The sequence below is a fragment of the Vidua chalybeata genome, chromosome 7 (assembly GCF_026979565.1).
Source record: "Vidua chalybeata isolate OUT-0048 chromosome 7, bVidCha1 merged haplotype, whole genome shotgun sequence".
NCBI lineage: Eukaryota > Metazoa > Chordata > Aves > Passeriformes > Viduidae > Vidua > Vidua chalybeata.
Window position 1 is genome coordinate 15,994,630 of NC_071536.1, and position 23,488 is coordinate 16,018,117.

The 23,488-nt window shown below is 34.8% G+C and overlaps 1 protein-coding gene across 3 annotated transcripts in view; it reads left to right on the top strand.

Moving 5' to 3' along the window:
* The window catches only part of CCDC141 (coiled-coil domain containing 141), a 57,418-nt gene that overhangs the window by 8,911 nt on the left and 25,019 nt on the right, over positions 1-23,488 (top strand). For all 3 annotated transcript variants that reach the window (XM_053947894.1, XM_053947893.1, XM_053947895.1), the window contains exons 4-17: positions 730-838; positions 3,018-3,271; positions 5,444-5,563; positions 10,889-11,083; positions 11,660-11,832; positions 12,644-12,785; positions 15,065-15,184; positions 16,400-16,591; positions 17,466-17,642; positions 19,092-19,271; positions 20,044-20,169; positions 20,761-20,949; positions 21,220-21,399; positions 22,182-22,331. In XM_053947894.1, the coding sequence (XP_053803869.1) occupies positions 730-838; positions 3,018-3,271; positions 5,444-5,563; positions 10,889-11,083; positions 11,660-11,832; positions 12,644-12,785; positions 15,065-15,184; positions 16,400-16,591; positions 17,466-17,642; positions 19,092-19,271; positions 20,044-20,169; positions 20,761-20,949; positions 21,220-21,399; positions 22,182-22,331 (2,307 nt within the window). The remainder of the gene's footprint in view (positions 1-729; positions 839-3,017; positions 3,272-5,443; positions 5,564-10,888; positions 11,084-11,659; positions 11,833-12,643; positions 12,786-15,064; positions 15,185-16,399; positions 16,592-17,465; positions 17,643-19,091; positions 19,272-20,043; positions 20,170-20,760; positions 20,950-21,219; positions 21,400-22,181; positions 22,332-23,488) is intronic.

A 23,488-nucleotide genomic window follows, 5' to 3' on the forward strand; every position in this document is an offset into this window, starting at 1 on the left:
TATTCTCAGGTGCCTTCACTGATGCACACTGATGACTGGTCACTGAAAGTTTTACACCAAAATATCCATAAGGTAGTGTAATTTCATAAAGCAAACATTAGTTTAACTTGACAGTGCTTTACCTGAGACTTTGGTGTACAGATGGACATAAAAGGAACTGTGTGATCCCTGTTTGCCCATTTCTCTCATACTAATTCACTGACACACACAGGGGCTAAAGAAGAGAGGGATTCCAGACCCTGCAGGCTTTTGCCCACTCTGTGTAGCCTCATGATCAACTGTCCCCGCATCCTGGAACTTGAAGAGTTTAATAATTCTCCTTGATAATTTTGTTTCCAGTGCCCCCTATAAGTTGCAGAAACAACCACGGGATTACTAACTATCCTAAGAAGTCCAAGATGAACAGTCTACTAATTATTGTGTCCTGATAATGTGTATTATACAAAGAAATTAGATTTGGCACAAGGAAAGATGACTAACAAAGTGGCAAATTGTAATTACAGATTGTGTCAACTAAAATCCTTCAATCAATCAGTACCTGAAAGAAAAAAACAACTCAGAAAGCGCATAGAGGCCACAAAGCATCTGCATCGGGCACTCACTAAAAATGCCTTTCCCCAAGAACTTACAAATTCACAGGAACTTTCCCAATAACACAGAGATTATGATGTAGTTATGCAAAACACAATTACAGTGTGTTTCTCCCTATCCTTTGTTTCCTTAATGCAGTTTGCTGTTAAAATTGACCAAGTTGAAGATTTCCTGAAAAATGCTCAAGAGTTTGACAGTATTGACTCTTTGAGAGAGCTTCTTCTGCAACAAGAGCTTCATACAAAAGGTAAAAACAGTACTCCACTCCTGATGGCATGTGGTTGTGTGCTGACTTCTTGATGGAGTAATTTTATTCTTTCTGTGCATATTAAAAAAAAAATCTTATAACAAATATGCAAATATTTTGGAAAAATATAATGGTGAACTAGATTTTAGCAGACTTGCTGAAAGATGTGAAACTTCTGGTTTCAAGCTAGCCCTTGCATCTCACCTTCAACAACTTTCCTGCACATACCTTTGCCCATAAAGTTTCTTTCACATTAATTATTTTCTTTATTCAAGCTTTCATGTGAAGCACCTTTTACTATATTGTGACACATTCAAATCAAAAAGAGAAAAAAGTTTTTAGAACTAACCTCATTGTGTGGCTCTTCAGACAATTCTATATGGTTCTTCATTTTTTATAAGTCTTAAGACTCTGTCTTTGTAATTTTAATTAAATTTTTAAAATTAAACTTGGCAGAATATCAACTATACTTTATTATTCACTAGTGGAGCACTAACTAAAGTGTTTGTAGCTACCTTGAACACCAGGTATTCTTTCTGGGAGGCTGAATAGAGAATCAAACTTGGATAAGACTAATATGGGTTTTGAGTGTTCCAAATAGATCTTCATGGGAGCAAAGTGCTCACTGCATACCAATTTAAACTTGAAGTATCTGACAATACAGTAGCAATTTACTGCTGAAAAGATGGTCTATAACTGTAAGGATCAGATGAAATTATTTGCCAGACAAAGTCTGCTTTGATGGAAATAAGACTTCCCTCAGACGGAGGAAAGTGGCTGCAATTTACTGACTTCTTATTCTACCCTAAAATAAAATAAAAATTTTGAAAGCTGATATTGAGCTATTTGATAAAAAGCAGTGCTTTCTACAAGAAGGATACTCTCTACCCACTCCAAAGAAAGGTGTCTGAAAATACAACCCTGACCAAGTGTTGACTCTACCAGTATGTGTGATAAGTAGTTTATCACAAATGCTTATCTCTCTGGAATTAAAAAAAAAAAAAATATTTTAACACAAATGCACTCCAAAATGGAATAAAAAAGGTGAAAACTTATGAAATATATTTGTTTACCCATTTCCATGTGTGTTCAATTTGGGATGGACTGAAATGAAATATTTCTGATTAATACCGCTTTCTAGAAGGCAAGAAGTAAAATGGACAGGCTTTTTGCAGTGAGCTCATGGAAACTAATCTCTCTTGTTAGCCCTTGGTGACTGAAGAACTAGAGACCTCCCACTCTGCTTCTTCCCTTAGTGTTTTTGTGAAAGGTGGGGTTTTAGGGTGCTTTGCCTTGAATTATCACTAGAAGTACTCAGCTGGGAAGAGTTCAGAGTTCAAAGTTTCAGGGGGATTGCTTCTTATTGTTTTATTGGAAGATACTGGTAAATATTCCTTTCTTTATATTTTTCTTCATGTCTACCTTGCCACTTATCATGGTTTGTCTCCCCTTCTTCCTCATTCTGTGCCTAAAAAAATTCCCTTTTCATTTGAAAGATTTAGAAATATTGATCATTGTCCATCCAATAGATTTTGAACTATATGACTTTCAGGTGATGGAACAAAGATAGACATGTCACTAATAGGTCATTAAAGTGGAGTAGTCCATTTTTAACCAGAATTTTAACCCTGAATGTGTCTGGGTAAAAACTATAGCAGAAGGTAAGGGTTCCTGATACCCCTGACTTATATATAACAGCCCCCAGGCATGAGAACACTTTTCCCCCAATGCCTGTGAGGGATGTAAAGACCTAAACTTAGCTTGTATCACCAGTGAAAAACTGCAGAGGGTAACGATCCACATGGGAAGCAGGGTAGAAAATTCCACTATGGCTTACCCACAGGTTGGGAAACCATCAAAAAGAACTCAGTTTTGAGAAAATAATGACACTTCTGGGTTTTGTTTTGATGTCTCTCAGTACACCATTACATGCGTGTGTGTATATGTTTGTGTATACCCCATTGTACTTTCGTAGGTTTACACAAGAGCTGTCCAAATTGAAATATCTTAGAATATATATATCTTCTAAAGTAAGCATTCATGTTCATGCAATGCATGAAAATATGTTGTGGTTGTGTATGCAAAAAGATTGTTTGAAAGATACATTAGTAATATTTGAAATATGGTACTAGAATCACAAAACATTTGGGTTTTTCCTGATGAAATTCTTTTCTTACAGAACTTCTGGAGAAGTCATTTGCTCTTTTAAACAAAAGCCATGACCTAACTCAATTCATAGAAGAATTCAAATGTGAGGGGCCAAATGCAAATCCGGAGCTGATTCAAGGAGCCCACAGCAGCTGCCTGAAGATTGACAATCTCCTTGAGATGCTGCAGGACAGGAGACGGCAGCTGGACAAATTCCTCAGACATCAGCGCCAAGGACTGGAGCAGGTTCTGCAAATTTGTTTGTGGCACCAACAAGAGACCCAGGTAACACATGCAATATCAAGGGAAATCACAGTATAAAAACCAACCTAGCAACTGTTGAACAGAAAAGGAGCTTAAACAGATTCATTAGGCCTGTATTTCTGGGCTACTTCTGCTTGAGGAAATCCTAACTTTTGAATGTTTGACTGATGTTAGTGGGAGTTGAGGGGATACAGAGGAAGCAGAGTACTGGAGACGTGCTCTGCTGTATTGAATCTAAGAGTAGCTTTCTGCTCTTTGTGTTGTTTCTGTTTTGCTAGGCACAACTGTGTAGTCTAGAAGGATGCAGAGTCTATGTGTTGTTTATCCCTTACTACCAAGTTATGAACACTGAAAATGCAACATCTCACTTTGATCTCTAAGTGGAATGTGATGATCTGATATTCATGATTGTAACATATTTCTTTTTCAGAATTTTCAATGTGTGAAAGCATATTTATTTTACATAGTTTCCTTTATGGAAGTGTCAGCATCATATTTTCTGATATCTCTTTCATTAATGAAAATCAAAGGCAAATTGGCCTATTTTATGCATAATTCGTTATCTTTGGAAGAAGAAAGTAATTAATCTAGTCAATAATTATTGTAAACAAAAGATAAAACCTGATTCTTGAGAAACAGGAGTGATTTTAGATTTCAACCAATCAAGGAAAACCACTGTCTTTTTCTAACAGCTGTGTTAACCTTGTCTCCTTTCACATACCTTCAGCAAAGTCACTGAAAGTGAAATTCTGTGGGTTTCTTGCTTATAAAGCAAGTTAAGAATTCTCAGCCATTCCTTCAGAGCTAAGGTAGCACAGTGAAATCACTCAGAGGTATTAGCTGTAGTGGAAGCCAGCTGATTAAACTCATTGTAATGGGAAGGAATATTGCCAAGTGGTAAAGGGGTAAACACTTTGCTATAACAGGGTTAAAAAATGACTTCTTCCTCTGCCTAACATTACAGAAATATTGTCTTGTTTTGCTAAAGAGATACATGATAAAAATCCCCCAGCCCTAATTTGCAAATAAATTTTTATTTCCCTTTTAGCACAGTTTTTATTGTCCACTCCATTTATTTGTTTTTTGACGAAATCATAGTAAATATTCTGTGAAAATGTGCTTCCAGGAAAAATGTTTCAGTCAGTAAGTACACATCTGGAGGAAATACTCAATAAATCAAGGCTTAGATTTAAAATCATTTCCTTACTTCCCTAGGTCTCTTGGACTGTCGTGAATATTTTTTATGTGTAACTGAAAATACTTCCAATATATTTAAAAAGTTTTTTTTTTTTTTTTTATAATTGCTTAAATTTATTAAAAATAGCATGATTCTACATGTGCAGATAAAACAAGAACAACAAAAAAATCTCTAGTGGGCTACTAAAAATCTGTAGAGTACAGAAATTCTTAGTGTGCTGCCTAGGATCTAAGTATAGTGGTGATTTTCCAGACTGGAAATATTGGAGGAAGTTCTCTTGATACCAATAACTAATTCTGGATACTATTTTAAAATGTGGAACTTCACTCAGGAATTCTTGCCATGTGTTGTTTACCAAAAATGTGAGAGGTACCTACTATGAATCAAGCAGATACAAATGCAAGTAATTCTCTGGAATTCAGAAGATTTAATTGTACACTGCACATGTTTGCTGCATATACTTGCTGAAGAGATTTGTAAGATGTAATAAATTAGTAAATCTACATAAGATTATTCCACACAATAGTATCCCATTATCTTTACTGGGTTTTTCAAGCCAGGGATGGAGAGGTTCTATTAGGAAAGAAGTACTCAGATTTGTAGTATTTTACTGTATGCAAATATTTAAGTTACTGTATGTCAAGGGAGAATGTACATTATCTTTGTGCTATCAAAAAACATGCATTTATTCTGTGCGTGGCTATAACTTGATTCTTCTTTTACTGTGTTAATTTACAATCTGCTCATACTTGATGAATACATTTTTGTCTGTTTTGTCATATATATCCACTGTGTGCTTGCTTTGGTATTAGTCCTTTCCTTCTGCATTTGTTATGACACAAATGTAAGCGTTTAAATAGAAGCATGAACATTAGGAATGAAAAATGAAAGGAATTAAAATGTGAGCTTTTTTTTTTTAATTAAACTGCCTTGTACATATTTTTTAAAATGGACTTCTCAAACTTCTCACTGAGTTCTTTTTATTACTTAATTAGGTAACATCTTGGTATAAGAAAAATATCAAAGATTACTTTCAGAAGCAAAACTTAGGCTCATCACTATTGGAAAATGAAGAGTTACTTCAGGAACTTGAAGAAATGGAAGTCAAAGTGAAAGTAAGAAATACCATAATTGATTGGTGAAGCAACTTTAAAAATGAGTAGCAAAACATGATCATGGGCATTGAACAAGCACATATAGGAGTAGATATTTTCTATATGTACATGAGATATATATCTCTATATGTCTAAATTATTTTAGTAATTTTACTGCTTTTAATGCAAGGCCTCCATGTTTCCCAGATTTTTTTTTTTCATTTAAAATTTGAAAAGCTATAAGTTATAAGAAGAATAACCCTTGATGTTGTTTAGTTGATTTTTCAATCTAGTGATCAAATTCCACAGTGTTAATTCACCTGTGAAATCCTGTGGTAAAAAATACAGAAAACCAATTTTATTAGTATTTTAATAAATTTTAATGTTTATAAAGGACAAAACTCCAGCCATTTCTATCATAATTAATTGTCAGTGAACTCAGTACATGATTGGAAGAGGTATTTGCCCATTTATTTCTTGTGATTAAAAGTAATTGAAAGTGCCACTTTCATAGCTAATATGAGTTTTCCAGACAATGAATCTGTTATTGCCACTCATAAAAGCAAGATGATATTAAAGAAAATGTTGCTATAAGAAAGAATCTTAGTATGAAATAAATTGCCTATATTTAGAACCTTTTTTAGGTAACTGAATTGTGCCATAATCAGGTAAGTGCTGTTGCTGGGTCAGGACCATTCCCCAATAGATCATTTCCATGCAATTGAATTTGGATAACCCGGATGACCAAGGAGGCCTTTTTCATCCAGAAACTATTCTACTAGAACTAAATGTCTTTTAAAAGGTTATTGTGTTGATAGTAAGAGGCTTCTGATTGTTCACAGATCTGTTTCCTTGTAAGCTTTGTAGTTAAATGTCACATGTTTGCCTGTTTGCATAATTAACAGGTAACTGCTTCAAGGTTGTCATGTAAACACAATGCAACAATATTTCTAATGCTTCTCCAAGCAGCATGTCAAAAATACTTTTTGTTTTTAAAGGAAAGATGAGCATGTAAAGATAAATTCTTCTGAACAGACCTTTGACACAAGAAAAACAGATAAAGCAGTAAATGAGTACACTGTGGAGAGTTTTCAGAGAGAGACACACAACAATAGGTGTTCTAAAGCATTGCTGAATTTTAACCAAATAATAATTCATCTTCTCCACATTTCATTTTCACAGGCTATTCTTGTAATTTGCTGTCTGAATTAGAAATTGGGTGTAAGTGCAGATGGGAAAACAATATACATTTTCATTTTGCATAATAATATTTTTCATGGTTGAGTATCTAGAAACTAACTTATAATAACACTTATTATTGCAATTTCACCTAAAAATTCTTCTCCCATACATTATGCAATAGATCATTCATATCATTTTAATTAATTGCTTTTTTTAATGAGATCATTTTGAAGTGTTTAGCATTAAACGTTTTTGTTATGCACCCATGTGAATTATGATTTAGAGCGTCTTGTCTTTAAGCCTTCTGCATGTCTTACTACCAGCATGTTCTAGCACAGGGAAATTAAATTCTTGAAGGGAATATTACTGAGCATGTGGGTTTTGCTTATGATGTGCAAAAGAGTGGCCAGGTTGAAACTGCACGCTGAAAATATAATTGAGAAAGCTGTGAGCTACGGGGCTTTGGGAAAGCTGTGAGTTATAGGCATTGGTTTTTGCAGCACTGAACTGCAGATGTTGAAAACAGAATAAAGGAGGTACCTGTTCCAAAGTAGCATGAATAAATCTTTTCAATTATCATTTCATATGTGTACTGTAGCTCAGAGCAAAATGTTTGTGTGTAGAAGACATGCAGAGCAAGTTCAATGTTCTCACAGGGAGTAAGAAAGTGGAAATTTCCAATGTCTGAAATTTCACACAATGTGTTTACTTACATGTATTGTAGCATTAGGTTGAACAGGAGAAATGGTTTCTTAAATTGTTCAGGGGCCAGCCTAAGAGGGATTTACAGGCCTAGTATCTAATTTATGGGGCTGGGCTGAGAGGAGAAAGGAGAATGATTCATTATTATTATTATTATTATTTTCTCAAGCTGGTGTCTTATGTTGAACTTCACCTTGCTAAGAGGTAAAGCCCATAAAAACGTTATCACTAGTTTGTAAAATAATTAAGACCAAAACCAAACCCAAGAAATCATAACTGGGGAGAAAAGCCCTCAACCGTCACAGACTTTAAAAGAATCCTCCTGCCTCCCATTCCTGCAAGGACTTTCCCAGCTGCCCCCACCTGTTGCCACCAAGATTTGAGAGAAAAGGCACATTTAGCTCATATTTCAATAAGGGTGTGCTGGCACTGATAACCTGCTTGCTGTTACATTTCTATGCATCTTGGAGGTGCTTGACATGGTAAGGAAGAACTGCTAGCACCACTTTGTGGCCAAATAATTTTCAACATATCTCAGCAGTTTTCTGGGCTAACAGACTTTGAATTTTTGCTCTTTCTGCTTGTTGATTTTATCAGCTCACTGTTAAATACACTGCTACAGCCATTCACTGAACTTCCCAGAAGACACATCGTATGGTAATGGTCATAGCAGCTCACAGCCCCTTGTGGTTTTATTAGTGCCCACTACCTCTTTTAAAATTTGATTATAAAAATATAATATGACTATATTGGTAGTTATACTGCAGTGTAGTTCCTGAAGGGGAAAGCCTTTTGAATATTCACAAGGACTAAATTATCAATGTGCTGATGTATGCAATGAACCAGTGACAGGCAGATTTGAAAAAGCTCAGAAAAAGTTCAGTTGTGGACATTTTTGCATATGAGAGAATAAGCCAATTTATCAAACATTCTGAAAAAATGCATGCTTTTATGTTTAAGTGACTTAAGTTTTAATTGCAATTTTATCTAATATATGGATCATGATCTGAAGTCAAATAAATGCGCTTCAAAGTTTTCTAAGCTTAAATCTAAAACATGCCAGTGAAAAAACTTTTATACAGCTTCTGAGATTTTAATTCAAAGTTCAAATGGTTTATTGTATGGACAAGAAAAGTCAATTTATTCCACAATAATTGTTTAATAACAAGGTAAATTTTTAGGTATTTCCACATTTTTCCCCCCATACTTGTGCTGAATATTTTAGAAGGCAGAAAATCTTCAAGACTTTTAATTAAAGCTACAGTGTTTTTAATTCATCAGTTTTAACACTCTTGAAAAACACCTGTTTCATCAAAGAACCTAGAAAGGACTCATTTTCCTTGCCAAATGGAATAGTGAAAGCAAGTTTTTAAGACTTACTAGTGCGAGGAAAAGAATAGTGACAAGAGCTACGGAGGCACATTCAATGTGTCTTTAATGTGTCAGAGCAATTCACAAGCATCTCCTGGTAAATTGAAAAGTCAATGTAAGAGGAGGCTGTGTGTCCCTTTCAAGGAAAATGAGTAAGAAATATGTTAGTGCTGACTGGCAGACTGTTATGAATTTAACATGTTGGGGTCTGAAGAACAGAAGAAGCTAAGATTTTTCCCCTGAGTTTTTATGTCCTGTTGATGGAAAGACTAGGCTTTTTATGTGTAGAAACATTTCCTTATAAATAGAAAGCTGAAAATGAAGTTGTCGCTAGCTGTTTTATGGATTTCAACCAACTGAGGAATGTTTAAACAGGATAGCAAATGAGTCTAACCAAATTTAATACCCTCAGAAAGTGTGCAAGGTTGCAGTGTTTGTGGAATGCTTTAAAATATAAATTACTATAATAAATTGGGTTTTTGAGCTTGTATGAAAACTTAGAGAAGAGCCTTGCCTCAATATAAACAAGGCAGAGTTTAGTATCTGCTTTCAGATCACCTAAAAGCTGCTGTTGGGCATCTTGTACCAAACAAATTTATGAGTTTTGTTACAATGAAATACTCTTACATGGAATAATTTCACTGTAAGTTGATTCATTTTCTTATAATTAATCTTGACTGCTATAATTATAATTTAAACATATAATACACTGAAACAATTCAGAACTTTTGTCTTTACATATTTACTTCTAAGCGAATTATGGACAATTTTCTTTCCACTAATACACGTGCATTTTTCATTCTTGCATAAAATATTGTTTAATGCATGTGCATTCTTCATTCTTGCATGAAATATAATTTTTAATTATGATACAATTAAAAATAATAGCAAAATGAGGATTCACATATTCAACTGCACTTTTTTTGGTCATTTTTGTGGTGAATTAGTATTAATCCCAGTTAAAAGATCCTGACTTCAGGCTTGTTTTCTAATTATCATAAATACCTATATGTTTAAATGTAAGTAAAATTGCTATTAAAATCTGACCATGCAATTCATACCAGTCATTACAGCTGCAAATATTGGAAGCTGACAATGTTCTAGTGCTGATATAATTGGAAATCAAGTCACTTCAGCCGTGTGTATGGGGACATCTCCTTACTGTTTTTTTCCCCCAAGATAAATTTGTCAAGTAAAAAGTAACAAATACAGCACAGCAGACTGTGATTTATTATGCCTAAAATCCTCATTCTTGCTTAATATTGCTTAGGATAGAGAGACAAAGGATTTTATGAAAGGGGAACTGCGCATTAAATAATAGAGTGCAAGGTTTCACTTAATTAAAAGTACAGGCTGAAGATTATAGCATCCAGATGTCTGTAATGGTCATTATTTTAATTTGGAAAAGAAATTTTAAAAATTAGAAAGATTACTTAGTTTTAAAGGACCTGGCTCAATTGTCAGAAATGTTTCTGGCTCTATGGCTTGAAATTCTTAAGTATAATCTTCCTTTTTTTCCTTCTGCCACTGCCACTAGAAAGGTTCATGGTCAGGTAAGACAGAGATATTTTCTAAGTGAACTTAAGATTTTGTGTAGGAAATCGGGGAAACTGTGCAATGCAGAATGCCAAGGATGACGGCACAACCTGATGTAAGGGAGGGTCATTTGATTGAAGTGATTACCAGGCATCTCTTAGCAGAAATTCTCTCACTGCAAGCAGCTATTGTCTAGGCAATATTTTAATTTGTTCTTGATTAAATAGGTGGGCTGAAGGGCTGTTTGCCATGAGAGTGTGGTCTTACCAGGAGGTTTCTTGTCTTTGTTATCCCGACCATTTTTTTCCCAGCAGACACCTTAGTAACTGCTGCTCCTGCCTGTGAAACTGTGTCAAAAATGTAGAATGCCACTGCTGGAAACTCTCATCACTAAAACCATGATTTGCTGGGAAGCCCCTCCAAGTAGAAATACTGTTTTAAATAATGTTAGCTTTCATGCCTATAAAAATACACAGTTTCCACTGCTTATATTATTACCATGCAGTATATTATTTTTCTATGTGTAATTGACTAAAGTGGAATTTTTCCCACTAGGAATGGAATTACACTGTGGAACAATTGGAAGGTGAAGCATTTAGGATTTTGCTTTCAGAGGACTATACAGAAAAAGAACATCTAAAACTTTCAAATCAGAAAATCTGTCTGTTGCAAGAAGAAGTGTGCTTCCACATGGAAGAAAGGAAAGCCCTGCTGCAAGAGGCCAATGACTTTTTTCATGCTGCTGTCAAGGTAGGTAAAAAGCCAAGCGTGTTATAATAACCTGACAATGAAACTGTTAGTGTGCTCTTGAAGGCTGGTGGATGTGGGATTATGCAAACAGTAGGCTCAGCAATTTGAAGTGGAAAATTACAAATCCAATTACCCTTTTCTTATGACTTTTTTGCTTCAAACGTCTATCCAAAATGGCAAATCCATTCAAAAATGTATTCCCTTTTTTATTTCCTTTAAGTATATTCAGTGTTTGGTTTCAAAATAAGGTATTTGGGAAATGTTTTTTGCCATGAATTGGGCTTTAAGATTGTTTTCTAGGGACACCAGAAATAATGCCTATACTTGCAGTGGTCTCCACAGGAGCTAATTATAATCAGTATTATTAATAATGCAACCTTTTTTTCCAAAAATCTTTCAGTTAGAAGACTAGACAGAAAAGTTTATATTTTAGGGTGTCCAAAGACCAAATGGTCTTCTTGTATTTTTTTCAGGTATATTTTTTGAGATAATTTATAGAAGTTTTAAAAACAGATAATTTCCAATTATGGTTCCAACAGAAATATTGATCACATATGCTTTTCTTTTTTTCTTCAGGTACTTGATGGTCTTGAAAGTATTGAAAATTACCATAAAATCTCTATTTCAGAAGGCTTACATTTACCTATATTGACACTGAAGTACAAGGAATTGCAGGAAGCCATTAACGGCTGTACAGCAACTACCATGCAGAAGGGACGAACTTTAATTAACAAAGCAGATTCTCACAGGTATTAGCATAAGTTTCTGATGAAACTAAAGTCATGAAAAAACTTATTTTGAACATGTTAGTTTTACAAAAAATCTTATGATGAATATAAATTTAAGTAGGAAATAACTTTTGATTTGTGGGGAGAGGGGGTTAATATCAAAACTTCAGTTCTTAATAGTATGAGGTAACTTCTTTACAATCTAAAGTGGAATGCCTCAAGTATTCACGTTCTGAATTGCTTCCCTGATATAATGGTTTAAGTTATAATGCAACCCACTGTTTTGTAAATTGGTGGGGTTTTTTCTCCCATTAAAATAACACCTGTAAGAAGAGATTGACTTAGAATGTATATGGCATTCTTTTTATCAGCTACTGTAAAAACACTAAAATATTTTAGAGTCCAAAGAAAACATTCTTTTTAAAATAGTACTGGTATGCCATATATTTTCCCTTTTAAGCTCTTCCATTTGTCATTTTAGTTTTTAGATAATATAGCTAGATTGAAAAGAGAAATTAGCTATTTCTAAGTGAATCAGGCTATGTGTCTTTTGAGAATTAATGTATCTGTCTTGTGAATCAACCTTAGGCACTGGTGACAAATTATTTGTTTGGAAATTTCATTCCTGTGTTTTACTAATTATCAATTTAATTTGGATTAATTTTAATATTTTTCTTGGTTATTTTTCTTCTAAGGATAACAGTTTAAAATTCTTAAGTTACTCATCATACAAATCAACAGAATTATTGTTGTTTTTTTTTTTAAATCATAATCATCCTTTATGTTGAGCAAAAAAAGAGAAATAAATGACAGTTCTACTTTTCTATTTTAGCTCTTGGGTGGCAGGAATTCAGAAAATGATGGAATATGTTCAAAACAAAGTAGATCAATTAAACAGGCAGTGTCCAGATAACGAAGAACTTACTTTGAAGAAACAACAATGGACTGCCTCGCTTGAAGATCATCTGAGTAAGGTATATCATAGATTCACAGAATGGATTAGGTTGAAAGGGACCTTAAATAACATCTAATTCCAACCCCTCTGCTATGGGCAAGGACATCTTCCACTAGACCATGTGGCTCGAAGCCCCATCCAGCCTGGCCTTGGATGCTTCTGGGGACAGGGCAGCCACAGCTTCTCTGGGCAAATTGTGCCAGTGTCTTACCACCCACATAGTGAAGAATTTCTTCTGTGTATCTAATCTAGACCTACCTTGTTTCAGCTTGAAGCCATTATCCCTTGTTCTGTCATTCCAAGTCACCCTTGAGCTTTCTTATAGGCCCCTTTAGGTACTGCAAGGGTCTCTTATAAAGACTTCCCAAAGTCTCCTGCTCTCCAGGCTAAACAACTGCAGCTTCTCAGTCTGTCACCATAGGAGAGGTGCTCCAGCATTCTGATCATCTTTGTGATGGTTATTATCAGCATTGTAGCACATCATCTTAGTGCATTCATGAACAGTGCATTGTATTTCCATAATTTAGCTATAGTGAATATTGAAGTTGAATCAAATAATAAGTTTTTTAGAGAGAGCACAGTTGTAGTTAGAATGCTGAATTCTCTTATCAACACAAAGAAACCAAAAGCTGTTCTGAAAAATTGAGCCATTTCCACAAGAACATTTTACCAGTGATGTTCAATTAAGCATGAATTTGCTTGGATAATGAACTATTATAATTTGTTCTTTCAGAAAAGTGAGCAATCAGTCCTGTGACCCGTAAGCAGGTTTCTTATACTGCTTCTGTCATCTGTTTTATGTGGCTGAAGATAAAAATAAAAGTGAGGCAAGAATTGGCGTTTAATAAGCACAGTGACTGAACCACAGCAAATTTTCAGTAAATGTGAAGGAGACTAGATTCTATTAAGGAGACTGGATTCTATTCATTATAAAAAATTCCTTTTGTTAATTAAGGTATTGATGCATCAAGGACATGATAACCTTCTTTAAATGGTTGAATGTCATATAGTACTACAGACCTTCTAAATGACTTGTCAGAGATGGAATAGACAAATAGCTCCTAAATAAGTTTCTATGTGTAAATTCAAATAAAAAAAGTATAGTCTTTTAGCAAGGTTCATATGAAAGAAACTAGGAGTGGAGATGAGAAAAGTAAATCAAATTTAATGGCTGAATAATTAAGTCTGCAATCTGATATTTTGTATTTGCATTATGTTTATAATGAACTATTATCAATCAAATGTGAATTTAATTTGCTACAAATTGGCCCTTTTCCATACCATTTATGTTTATTGAAATGATGTCACTATGGTGTTGTGAATCTTAATTTAAAAGTTAAATTATAAAGGCAACTTTTACTTAAAATATAAACCTTAATTTGAACATAAGGTTTCAATGTGCCATTTGCTCCAATCACTTTGTTCCCAGTCTTGCATTAGAGAACATTGTGTCATAACACAATTGTTCATTGCAGTAAAGAGTGCTTATTGCTATATTGTTACCAAGCAATGCACTTTTAATCCCAACTCTCTAAAGCAAAGTATCCCAAGGAATCTGGTGCCAAATTCAATTGCCCCTCAACCTCATATAATAAAATTTGAACCTCAATTGGCAGCCAGTTCTTAATAAAAATGTTAGATGTAAATTCACATGTCTAATAATAACTATGTGTGCTGTGTCTGGCATTGTCTGCCTGTGCTCTTCCTAATCTGTTTTGTTATTATAGTGCATACATAATATCTTAGTGACAGTGGAAGCAAATTCTGTACATGTATCTGCACAAAAATAGGTCTCTTGCCCTGTCAGAGAAGCTTTAAATGTGCTTTCTGGAACGGAATCAAAATATTTCTGCTGGGGCTATAATAGCAAGATTATAATGCAGTTGTGCCATATTGAAATCACAAGCCTCAGATATTTAGAGTAAAGGAAAACACTGTCAATAAAATAAGCGCAAACAAGAATGAGTTTTCATCATGCCTGTTGAAGAAATAGTAGAGTTGTCTTCTTTTATATAATTTCCATCTTTCTCTGAGTATACATGATATAAAAGCACAAGTTCTATCTTTTCTTCATTTCTTCTCTCCATCCCACCATTTGGGGTTGAGAAGTATGTGTGAGCAGCTGTGTGGTACAGTTGTCATTTAGGTTTCAACCACAACATTATGCACAGAAACATAATCTACACACCAACAGAGAAGTGTTACCTCATTTTTTTTTCTGTAAAAAGTGGTATTTTATACTGGTTTATGATGTCTTTTTATATAAATTAACCATGTGAATAATACTTTCGAATAAAGGTGTCGCAATCAATTAAAAAACTCGCCCCGATGCTCGCAGTTGGAATGGAGATTGGCTCGTATTTGTGTGAGTCAGAAAGAGTTTTGAATAAGCACCTTGAACTGGCTAAACAAACAAAGGTAAAAAAACCTTTCAATAATGTTGAGTGCTTTTAGAAACAAATGTTTCTTGTATACAATTCTAAATAAGGTGAGAGGCTGAGAGTTTCTTGTAAAGAAAATAGGTCTATGGTTTGTTTTAAAACTGTAGTTAATGAACAAAACCACAGATAACATTACAATCATTAAATCACTGGTTTTCTCCACTATCTCTATCTCACTGTGTTATTTGTTACTGCCTCAGGATCCTCGAACCAATTCTCGGTAGGAAGACTCTTCAAATGTGGATTGCTACTCCTACGTGAGGCACCAGGTTTAATAATTGTCTAGACAGCCAGAGTCAGAGAAAAACCTTCTTGTGGTTTATTGTGCCAAATATAAGGGATGCATTGGCAAAAAAAGAAAAAAGTAGTTCCTATTTAGAGAAGCTGTGAAGAGAGCTGTAAAGAGATCATTGGTCATGTTGGGAGTGCAGCCATTTGATGAGAGCCCTGCAGCGCTCAGCTCTGTCACTCGTGAGGCTGTTTTTATCCAGGGCCTTTCCCAGTCCCGTAGAAGCCCTGCAGTATCTGGAAGTGGGGTAAAACCACTTGAATGCCTTCCACAGCCTCAGCATAGGTGCATATTTCAGCCTAAGCTGAACAACATGGCAGTGTGTATTTTAGGAGTATCATACATATTTTCAGTACTTAAAATTCCATTACTCCTGCAGAGCTCCTTTTTGTTTCAGGCAACAGCTTATGGGGTCCAAAAGATGGATCTGTACAGTACCTGTGGAAATTAAATTCACATTAAAACAATTCTGAAGAGCACATAGTAACAAAATCTCAGCAGATAAGCAAGAACATATTTTTATTCCTCAAGACCTTATAATAGTTTTAAGTGTCTTTTCTGCCAAAATTTTGCATGTCAGGGTGTCACTTTTGTTTGCTGCAGTATCTACTTTGCCTTGACAGATATATACACTCTTATAACTCTACACCTCTTCTAACTATTCCTTCTGGGGACTGTGATATGCTAGCTTTCAAAGTAACTATTTCAATAACTACACCTATCATTTTTAGGAAAGAAATAGATATTTCTCTGATTTAGTCTCCATTGTGAGCTCTTCTTCAAGCAAGTAATTAAATTATACATAAAAAAGCAATCCTAATGAAAATTAACAATGTGATATCAATAGTCACAAGTCCTTTCCAGTCATTATACATTTTTTTTTCTATGCTTCTACCTTCAAAGGAAACTTCATGTGAACTGAGAGCAGCTGAGGGAATCATCAAAAATATGGAAGAGTTGGAACCTGAGCAGGTGGCAGCTTTTTCTAGCAGAGCTGACTTTCTGAATAAAGAGCTGAAAAAAATTGAAAAAAATATTAGTTCCAAGCTAGAAATTCTAGAAACTTATGTGGCCTTTTTACACTCAGCTGTAGAGGTATGGATTACTTATTTATTCTCTGACTAAACTGTAAAAATCTTACAATTGAAAAATTTGCTTCCATTGTAGGAAGGATTGTAATTGATTTAGATTTTTCTCCTCTCTGCATGTGCACTCTCATTATATACATGATAAAAATGCTTCTATATAGGTATTCTGAATATTAAGTTTACTGATTTGCTTCATATAACTTTTAAAAATGTCCTATGATATGTTCATAGGGATCTTTGTTGCTGTCTTACACTATTTCCACTGACATGCTAATTCATATGATTGTTTTTAAAAATGAAATGAAAACCAGCTCTAGCTCAAAGCATAATCAATTCAATACCAACATAATTTTGGTAGTTGTGCTAATGGTGTCCAGGATAGATAATTTTCATTTTTATTTGGATTCCATTTTAAGATTCTATAATATGGTAGCTGTTCTTTAATATTTAGAAAAAAAATATTGAGGATGGCATGGAACCTATCAGATAACATTATCCATAGGATTTATTTATTGCATGATAAACTACAAAAAATATTGTATTACATCTACTTCTGATTATTGCTAACTTCAATTACTTCATATTAAGCAAATCAGTGAAAATCAGTGCATTGATATACTGGTACATAAAATCCATGTAAGGATATGTGGCAGAAATTGAGCTAATTACTGCCAGCTGTCTGCTTGCCATCTACCAGTGGGAAAGTTATTTAAAACTATTTTATTGTTTGGTGTTTGTAAATATTTTAGGGACTCCTAGATCTTAAAATTAAGAGAAGACTCAGAGGGTGCTATTCAAATTTATCATATCTCTATAACTTCTGGTTATAGCACCTCAAAGTTTGATTTGTTTTTTTGTATTTATTTGATGTCTTTCTATAGGTGAATGATGATATTAAAAATCTGAAGGAATTCTATAATTCAAAACCCCTATCAACAAACAGAGAGACTGAAAACAAAATTGCAATAGAGTCAGCTAATACTCAGTGGCAACAGACTATAAAGAAGACTTTTTCCACCCAAAATATGGGTTGCTATTTTCTTAATTTAGTAAATGTGGTGAGTATGATCTGATAAACCAAACATTCTTGCCTGTGATGAGGTCCAATCCTAGTTCTATGCCTGATGGATTGTGTACCTGGTTTTAAAGGGGCTAATGCTGATATTTACTTTCAGAAGAAGAAAGTATTTGAGTTCTTATGGTAATATGAAATGTTTTGTGGTTAGGAATGACAGAGCCCTTATTGACCCAGTCCATGTATACAAATGTAATACATTGTCATATCTGGTTTTTTCATATTGGAAAGCAGCATATACACAAGTAAAATATTAAGTTTATTTTACTTCCACTAAGAGGCAAGGAGTCTTTACTGACTGAGCGTATGGATTCTTCTAAAGAAATGGATGTTAGAGCTGCTTCCTTGCAGACAATCTTTCCCAGTGTCTTTACATTCTGTCCAGCAGCCACACTGCCTAGGCATCCCTGTTTAATTTCCAACAACACTTCATGAGGTGATCATTTGAGATGTGCAATCATTCCCTAAGCTACACCTCCTAAAGTAATGCAAATTAATGAGGTCAGCCTGAATACCCAGCTGTTCTTTCTGCTTTTATAGGACACACTAGGGAGCAGTTAAGACATTGAGCTGGGAAGGGGGAGGTGGTGTTGGTAAACTACAGCAGGGTGCAAGGTGAATTGGAAAACCCAGCCGAGGGAGGGAAGGTGCTCAGGCTGTTAGTGCAGGGTGTGTGTCCCAGCTGGATGCAGCCAAGCAAAGGTAAGACAGAGTAATGGCAAAGTCCCTTAAAATCTTGACACATCTTCAGACATTACCTCCCTAATGACCTGGATATGTGTTGTCACCATATTTTCTACTACTCTGTTCCCATGATACTCCCAGATTGTAGCTTTTAAATATCTGGAAGATACGGATCATACTAGTAATTTACAAAAACAGCTTCTCTTAGGAAAAAAAAATAATTAAATGGGAAACCAGAAATGGCATTACCCAGTTTTCTGGTATTTCTCATAGAGGTTATACTGAAAAGAGGAAAAAATACCAAATATTCAAATACTAAACACTTTATCCCTCCTGCACTTCAGTGATGCTTTGTTTATCAACATAAAGGGGTGATCTTTTCTTCACCTACTTTCTTTTCTAGTTGCTATTTATTCTCCAAAAGGCCATTTTGGGTAGTTCTGTTTAGTCAGAAATTCTTTTATTTTGTCTGAGTGTGAAACAGACATCAGAGGACTATAATTCAGTCATTACTGAATTATGTTCTATGTTTTAAACACCAGCTTTATATGTCCTCAGTTTACAAATTCTGTCAATCTGTGCCGATTTCTAGACAATATTAAGGGGAAAGTGTATTCAAAAGTATAAAATTTTTATTAAGTTACATTAGAATAGTTGAGGTTTTATTAAGCTTTATTTAAAATTATGAAGTTTTAATTGTATGTTATAAAAATATGTGTGGAAAAAAATGTGTCTGTTTATTTGCCAGGTAAATAAGAGTTTAATATTAGAAGTAGAAAAATCAATAAAAGTAACAGAAGATATCATTATTAATCTGAATAAAGAAAGGAAAGAGCTGACTGATCTTTGGGCAATCTGGAATTTTAAAATTACTGAAGTAAAACCCATCAAGCAACAGTGCCAGATATTTAAAGAACAACTAAAAATCGTAAGTAAAATAGCTAGGAAGAAAGCAACTGTGGCAGATATTTCTAGATTGGTATTAGCTTTTCTGTGGCTCTCTCATTAACTATTATAGGTGTTATTTAAGAGTGATGATCAGTAAGATATGATTCTTGTCCATATTGTGTTCTCTGTTCCGTCATTCAGTTGTCCCGAACCATGAAATATTTTAGATCTTTTTTTCCCTTACTCAAATACATACAAGTCCAAGTCTCCACTTCAAATTCTACATTTTAATGAAGTTTAATTAATGCTTTACCAGCAGTGATTTTTAAATTCTTTTTAAAAGCATCATTTTTTGGAGACTGAACAGTTGCTAAACTCAACTGCGTCCTAACAGCTAGTAAACTGAAGTCCAACATTGTTCATGCAGAAAGAGGATTGAAACCTTCTTGGCACAGGGAGAGTGTGCAGTGTTCTTTAAAAGATGCACCAGCTGGGCTAGTAGCAGAACCAGAAACACCAGCTAGGCTTGTAGCTGCTGTGTCTCTAGTGCCACTCAGCAGTACACCAGCACATCTGTTATCACAGAAATCGTGTGTCTGTGGTCTTGCAGTCCTGGCGTTTGAGTCGCTTTTTCATGCTGTATTAAAGATATCACCCTTGTCACTCAGAAGGTTTGTGACAGAGAGGCTTTACTGACAGCATTTGGGTGCCTGGTTTGAGGAAGTTTTGTTACAAATGTAGCTTTGACTTTAAATTTGGGTTTTTAAAATTTATTGCAGTTAGAAATTCTGAAATTTTTGATCCTTTTTTAGACTACCCATGGATTAGAGATTCTTCAGGAGGCCCTCCAGCTTTCAGTACCAGTTGACCTTGGAAGTGACCTTTTAATTGTTTTGGAACTCCAGAAAAAGCTGAACCAGATGAAACCACACTATGAGGTAAGAAACCAAGCTAATGGAGTGAAGGGTACATCAAATTCTCTTTTTGGTCCCGTAAAGATCCACACCCTCCTTAATGCCAGACAGTCTGTCTGGGGTTGAAGTGTTTTATGTTTCACAACAGCTTTCCAGGAGGAAGTGTTTGTGTGTGTTTATAAGGTAGGGAAGAAGAGATTTTGCCTTCAGTGTCCAGAGAATATCTTGTGCTGTGTTAGCTGTGTATTCAAGGGACACACAAGCACTGGGCTGGTGGAAGTACGAGGAGAGCATCAGCTCCAAGCTTTTGAATTTAGAGCAGGTCAGAGGCTGAGGTACATCATAGTGGCCTTTCTACCTCCTGTGAATACTGTCTCTGAGTTTGAGCAATTCACTCTGCCATTGTCCTTTAATTATGTTTGACTTGTTTTTATGCAAGGCTGGGTGACGGCTGAGATTTGTGCCTACCAAAAAGTACAGAATGTAGTGTTTTAAAGTGCAGGGCATTGACTCCTCCTCAAGGCAATTTAACATTGTTAGGTGGTAATTTCGTCAAATGTAAAGGAAAAATTGCAATGTTTGTGCAAATTGAATAACTTCTCTGATTTTTGTTAGCAACTGAATGCTGAGCTTGAGTACCTGACAAAATTATTGGAATTACCAAGACAGAAGGGATTTCCTGTGAAAGAGAATTCTGAGAGAATAAGTGAGCTTATTAATTTCCATCAAAGAGTAAAGGATGCAATGATAGAATATGATGAGATTTTCAGCAAGACAGTCAAATTTCATCATATTAAAAAAGAAGTGAGTATAACATTTTAAAAGATACATTCTTCCCATTGTAGTTAAAATCTCTTTAGTTTTGGTTGCCGTTGCTTTTCTTTCCTTTTCACCGGAAAAATAAGAATAATCAGCCTGGTGATCAGAATTAAAATCTTGCATCTAAAACTGCATGAAATGATTGAATTTAAAACTCAGCTCTGAAACCAATTTTAATTACTTAAACTGAAGGGTAAGGAAAAAAAATTAAATTATTTTAAACAGACATTGATTTTTGGTTTTTGTATGTTTCAGCTGGAATGTCTATCAAAATTAGGAGAACTGGATGTTCCTGAAATATATGGGGACCCTGAAAATGTGCACCAAGCCAAAGCCTACCTTGTGAAGTCTCAGGAGAAACATGCACATATTAGACAGCTATATACTCTACTTATTACCCAGGGAGTGGATATCTTGTCTGCAGTGCAGCAACCTGTGAGTATAAGTAGAATGATTTATGAAATCAAGGATAAATATGAATATTGGACTTATCTGGCTGAATTTTAGATGTGCAAATATGTATTACTACTCTGAGAAGAATACAGAGAGAGCCTTAAGGAAATCAATCTTAAAATATTATTGCTTGGAAAAAACCACAAGCCATAATTTACTTTAGTTTTGTGAAGTTCAAGGCCCTGATTGCGATTCCTTGAATTTTTGTAAAGGTTGCTTTGCAGATTTATTGTCCTATAAAGAAAGGATAGCATAAGAACAAAAGAGAAAATGTAGTCACAGTGTTACCTTATCAGTGGATTCAAGAGTGATTCACATGACAGGATGGATATAATTTTAGAAAGGAATTATTTATTCAGGGAAGAATTTTCATTGTCCAGTATTCATTCACTTACTAAGAAAGCAAGGCTTTCCTTATGATTTGGCTAGGTCATTCATACTGGCAGTCTGCTCTTCAGATATCATAAAGTGATGGATGGCTGAAAGGAGCTATTCTCCAGGTGGCAAAGGACTGGAGTAGGTCACTCCCTCTTTGCTCAGAGAAGACACCATGTTTAGGTTGTGACTTTGACCCAAAACTACTCCCCAGACTACCAGTGATTGAAACTGCCATGTCCTTGCTCTCCTTCCAGTGGAGGTTTAATAGTTTACTCTAGCCCATTGTGGCTGGCTGTGCATGTTCTTCTGCCTCAATTATTTTAATTTTGGACTCGTTAAATCAATACATTTCCTGAGACTGATAAATTTGTTTCTTTCCTCATTAGAATTGCTTGAATGTTTCTGTAAAGAATCTGAAGCAAGAACTTGCTAGATTTGAATGTGATAGCATAAACTGGAGCTCCAGAGCTGATAAGTATGAGGAAGAACTGTCACAGTATTTCCAACACTGCACCACTCAAGAGGATATAAATGAGGTAAATGAGATGAATCCCAACTCATTGAATGACTGTTAAAAGAGCTGTTGTGTTCTGGAATATACATTACTGTTTACCCTTCCCCTAAATGCTTCATATATATACAGAAAAGCAGACTTTCATTTTAGCAGCAACCTTGGATCAACGCAGCAGCAACAGTAATCTATGTTTCATGGCACTGCTGTTCAGGATTCTATCAAGCTGTTGGGCTGGCAATAAAATGCTTCCACTGTACCAAGAGGACTGGAAATAGAGCAGATATGTTTTCTTTAGCTTTCAGTACAGTCAGCTTCATCTGAAACATGAGTCTGCATAATTTTTTTTCTTATGAAGATAAAGTTTCAAACAAAAGTAGGATTTGAACATATTGTGGTTGTCAGGACACTGGAAAGAACTTTCAGTATTTCAATGAAATGTTCAGAATAATTTAGTACTAACATTTTTTCAGAAACAAAATATATACTTGAAAAACTACTAGGAGGAAAGGAAATGTTTATGGGCACAAGAGATGTTAGAATTAGCATTATGGAACATAGGAATAATTACTCAGGTAATATGACTATCAATGTAACATCTTCGTAGGCCAAATACAAATGAATTCACAAATTAGAAAGCTACATTCATTAGCTGTCACTAAAAAATTAATTTAGGAAAAATATTTCAAAGAACTAACTTTCCTAGACAGATACATTAAAGTAAGAGGCTGATTGATGGCCTCTACACTTGATGTTCTGTAGATTGTACTCCTCTGCATCAGTGGAGTACAGAAGGTGGATTCTGAGCTGGAAGGATTTTCACATTAATGTTCCCTGTAGCATGAAGCATATGTAATAAAAATACAGGACACTGAAAGTTATATATTCTTATTTTTATCTTTTGCTAAGTAAATCCACACCTATGTAAAGGCACACTGTATTTTCTGAAACTCACTAAAGAAGAGGTGACTGAGATTTTTTTCCCAATTATTTTTAATGAGAAAATTATTGTTTGGGTTTTTTTCTTTTTAAAAGTATTTTGTGTGTTTGTGAAAAGTATCCATTTTCACAAAAAGATAATTTGAAATTGAAAATATGTTTTCATCAGGAAGGTTTCTTGGAATACGAGTTGCACTTTGGTTATAAGCTGAGGGTGTTTCACATTGGTCATCTGGTTCTCCT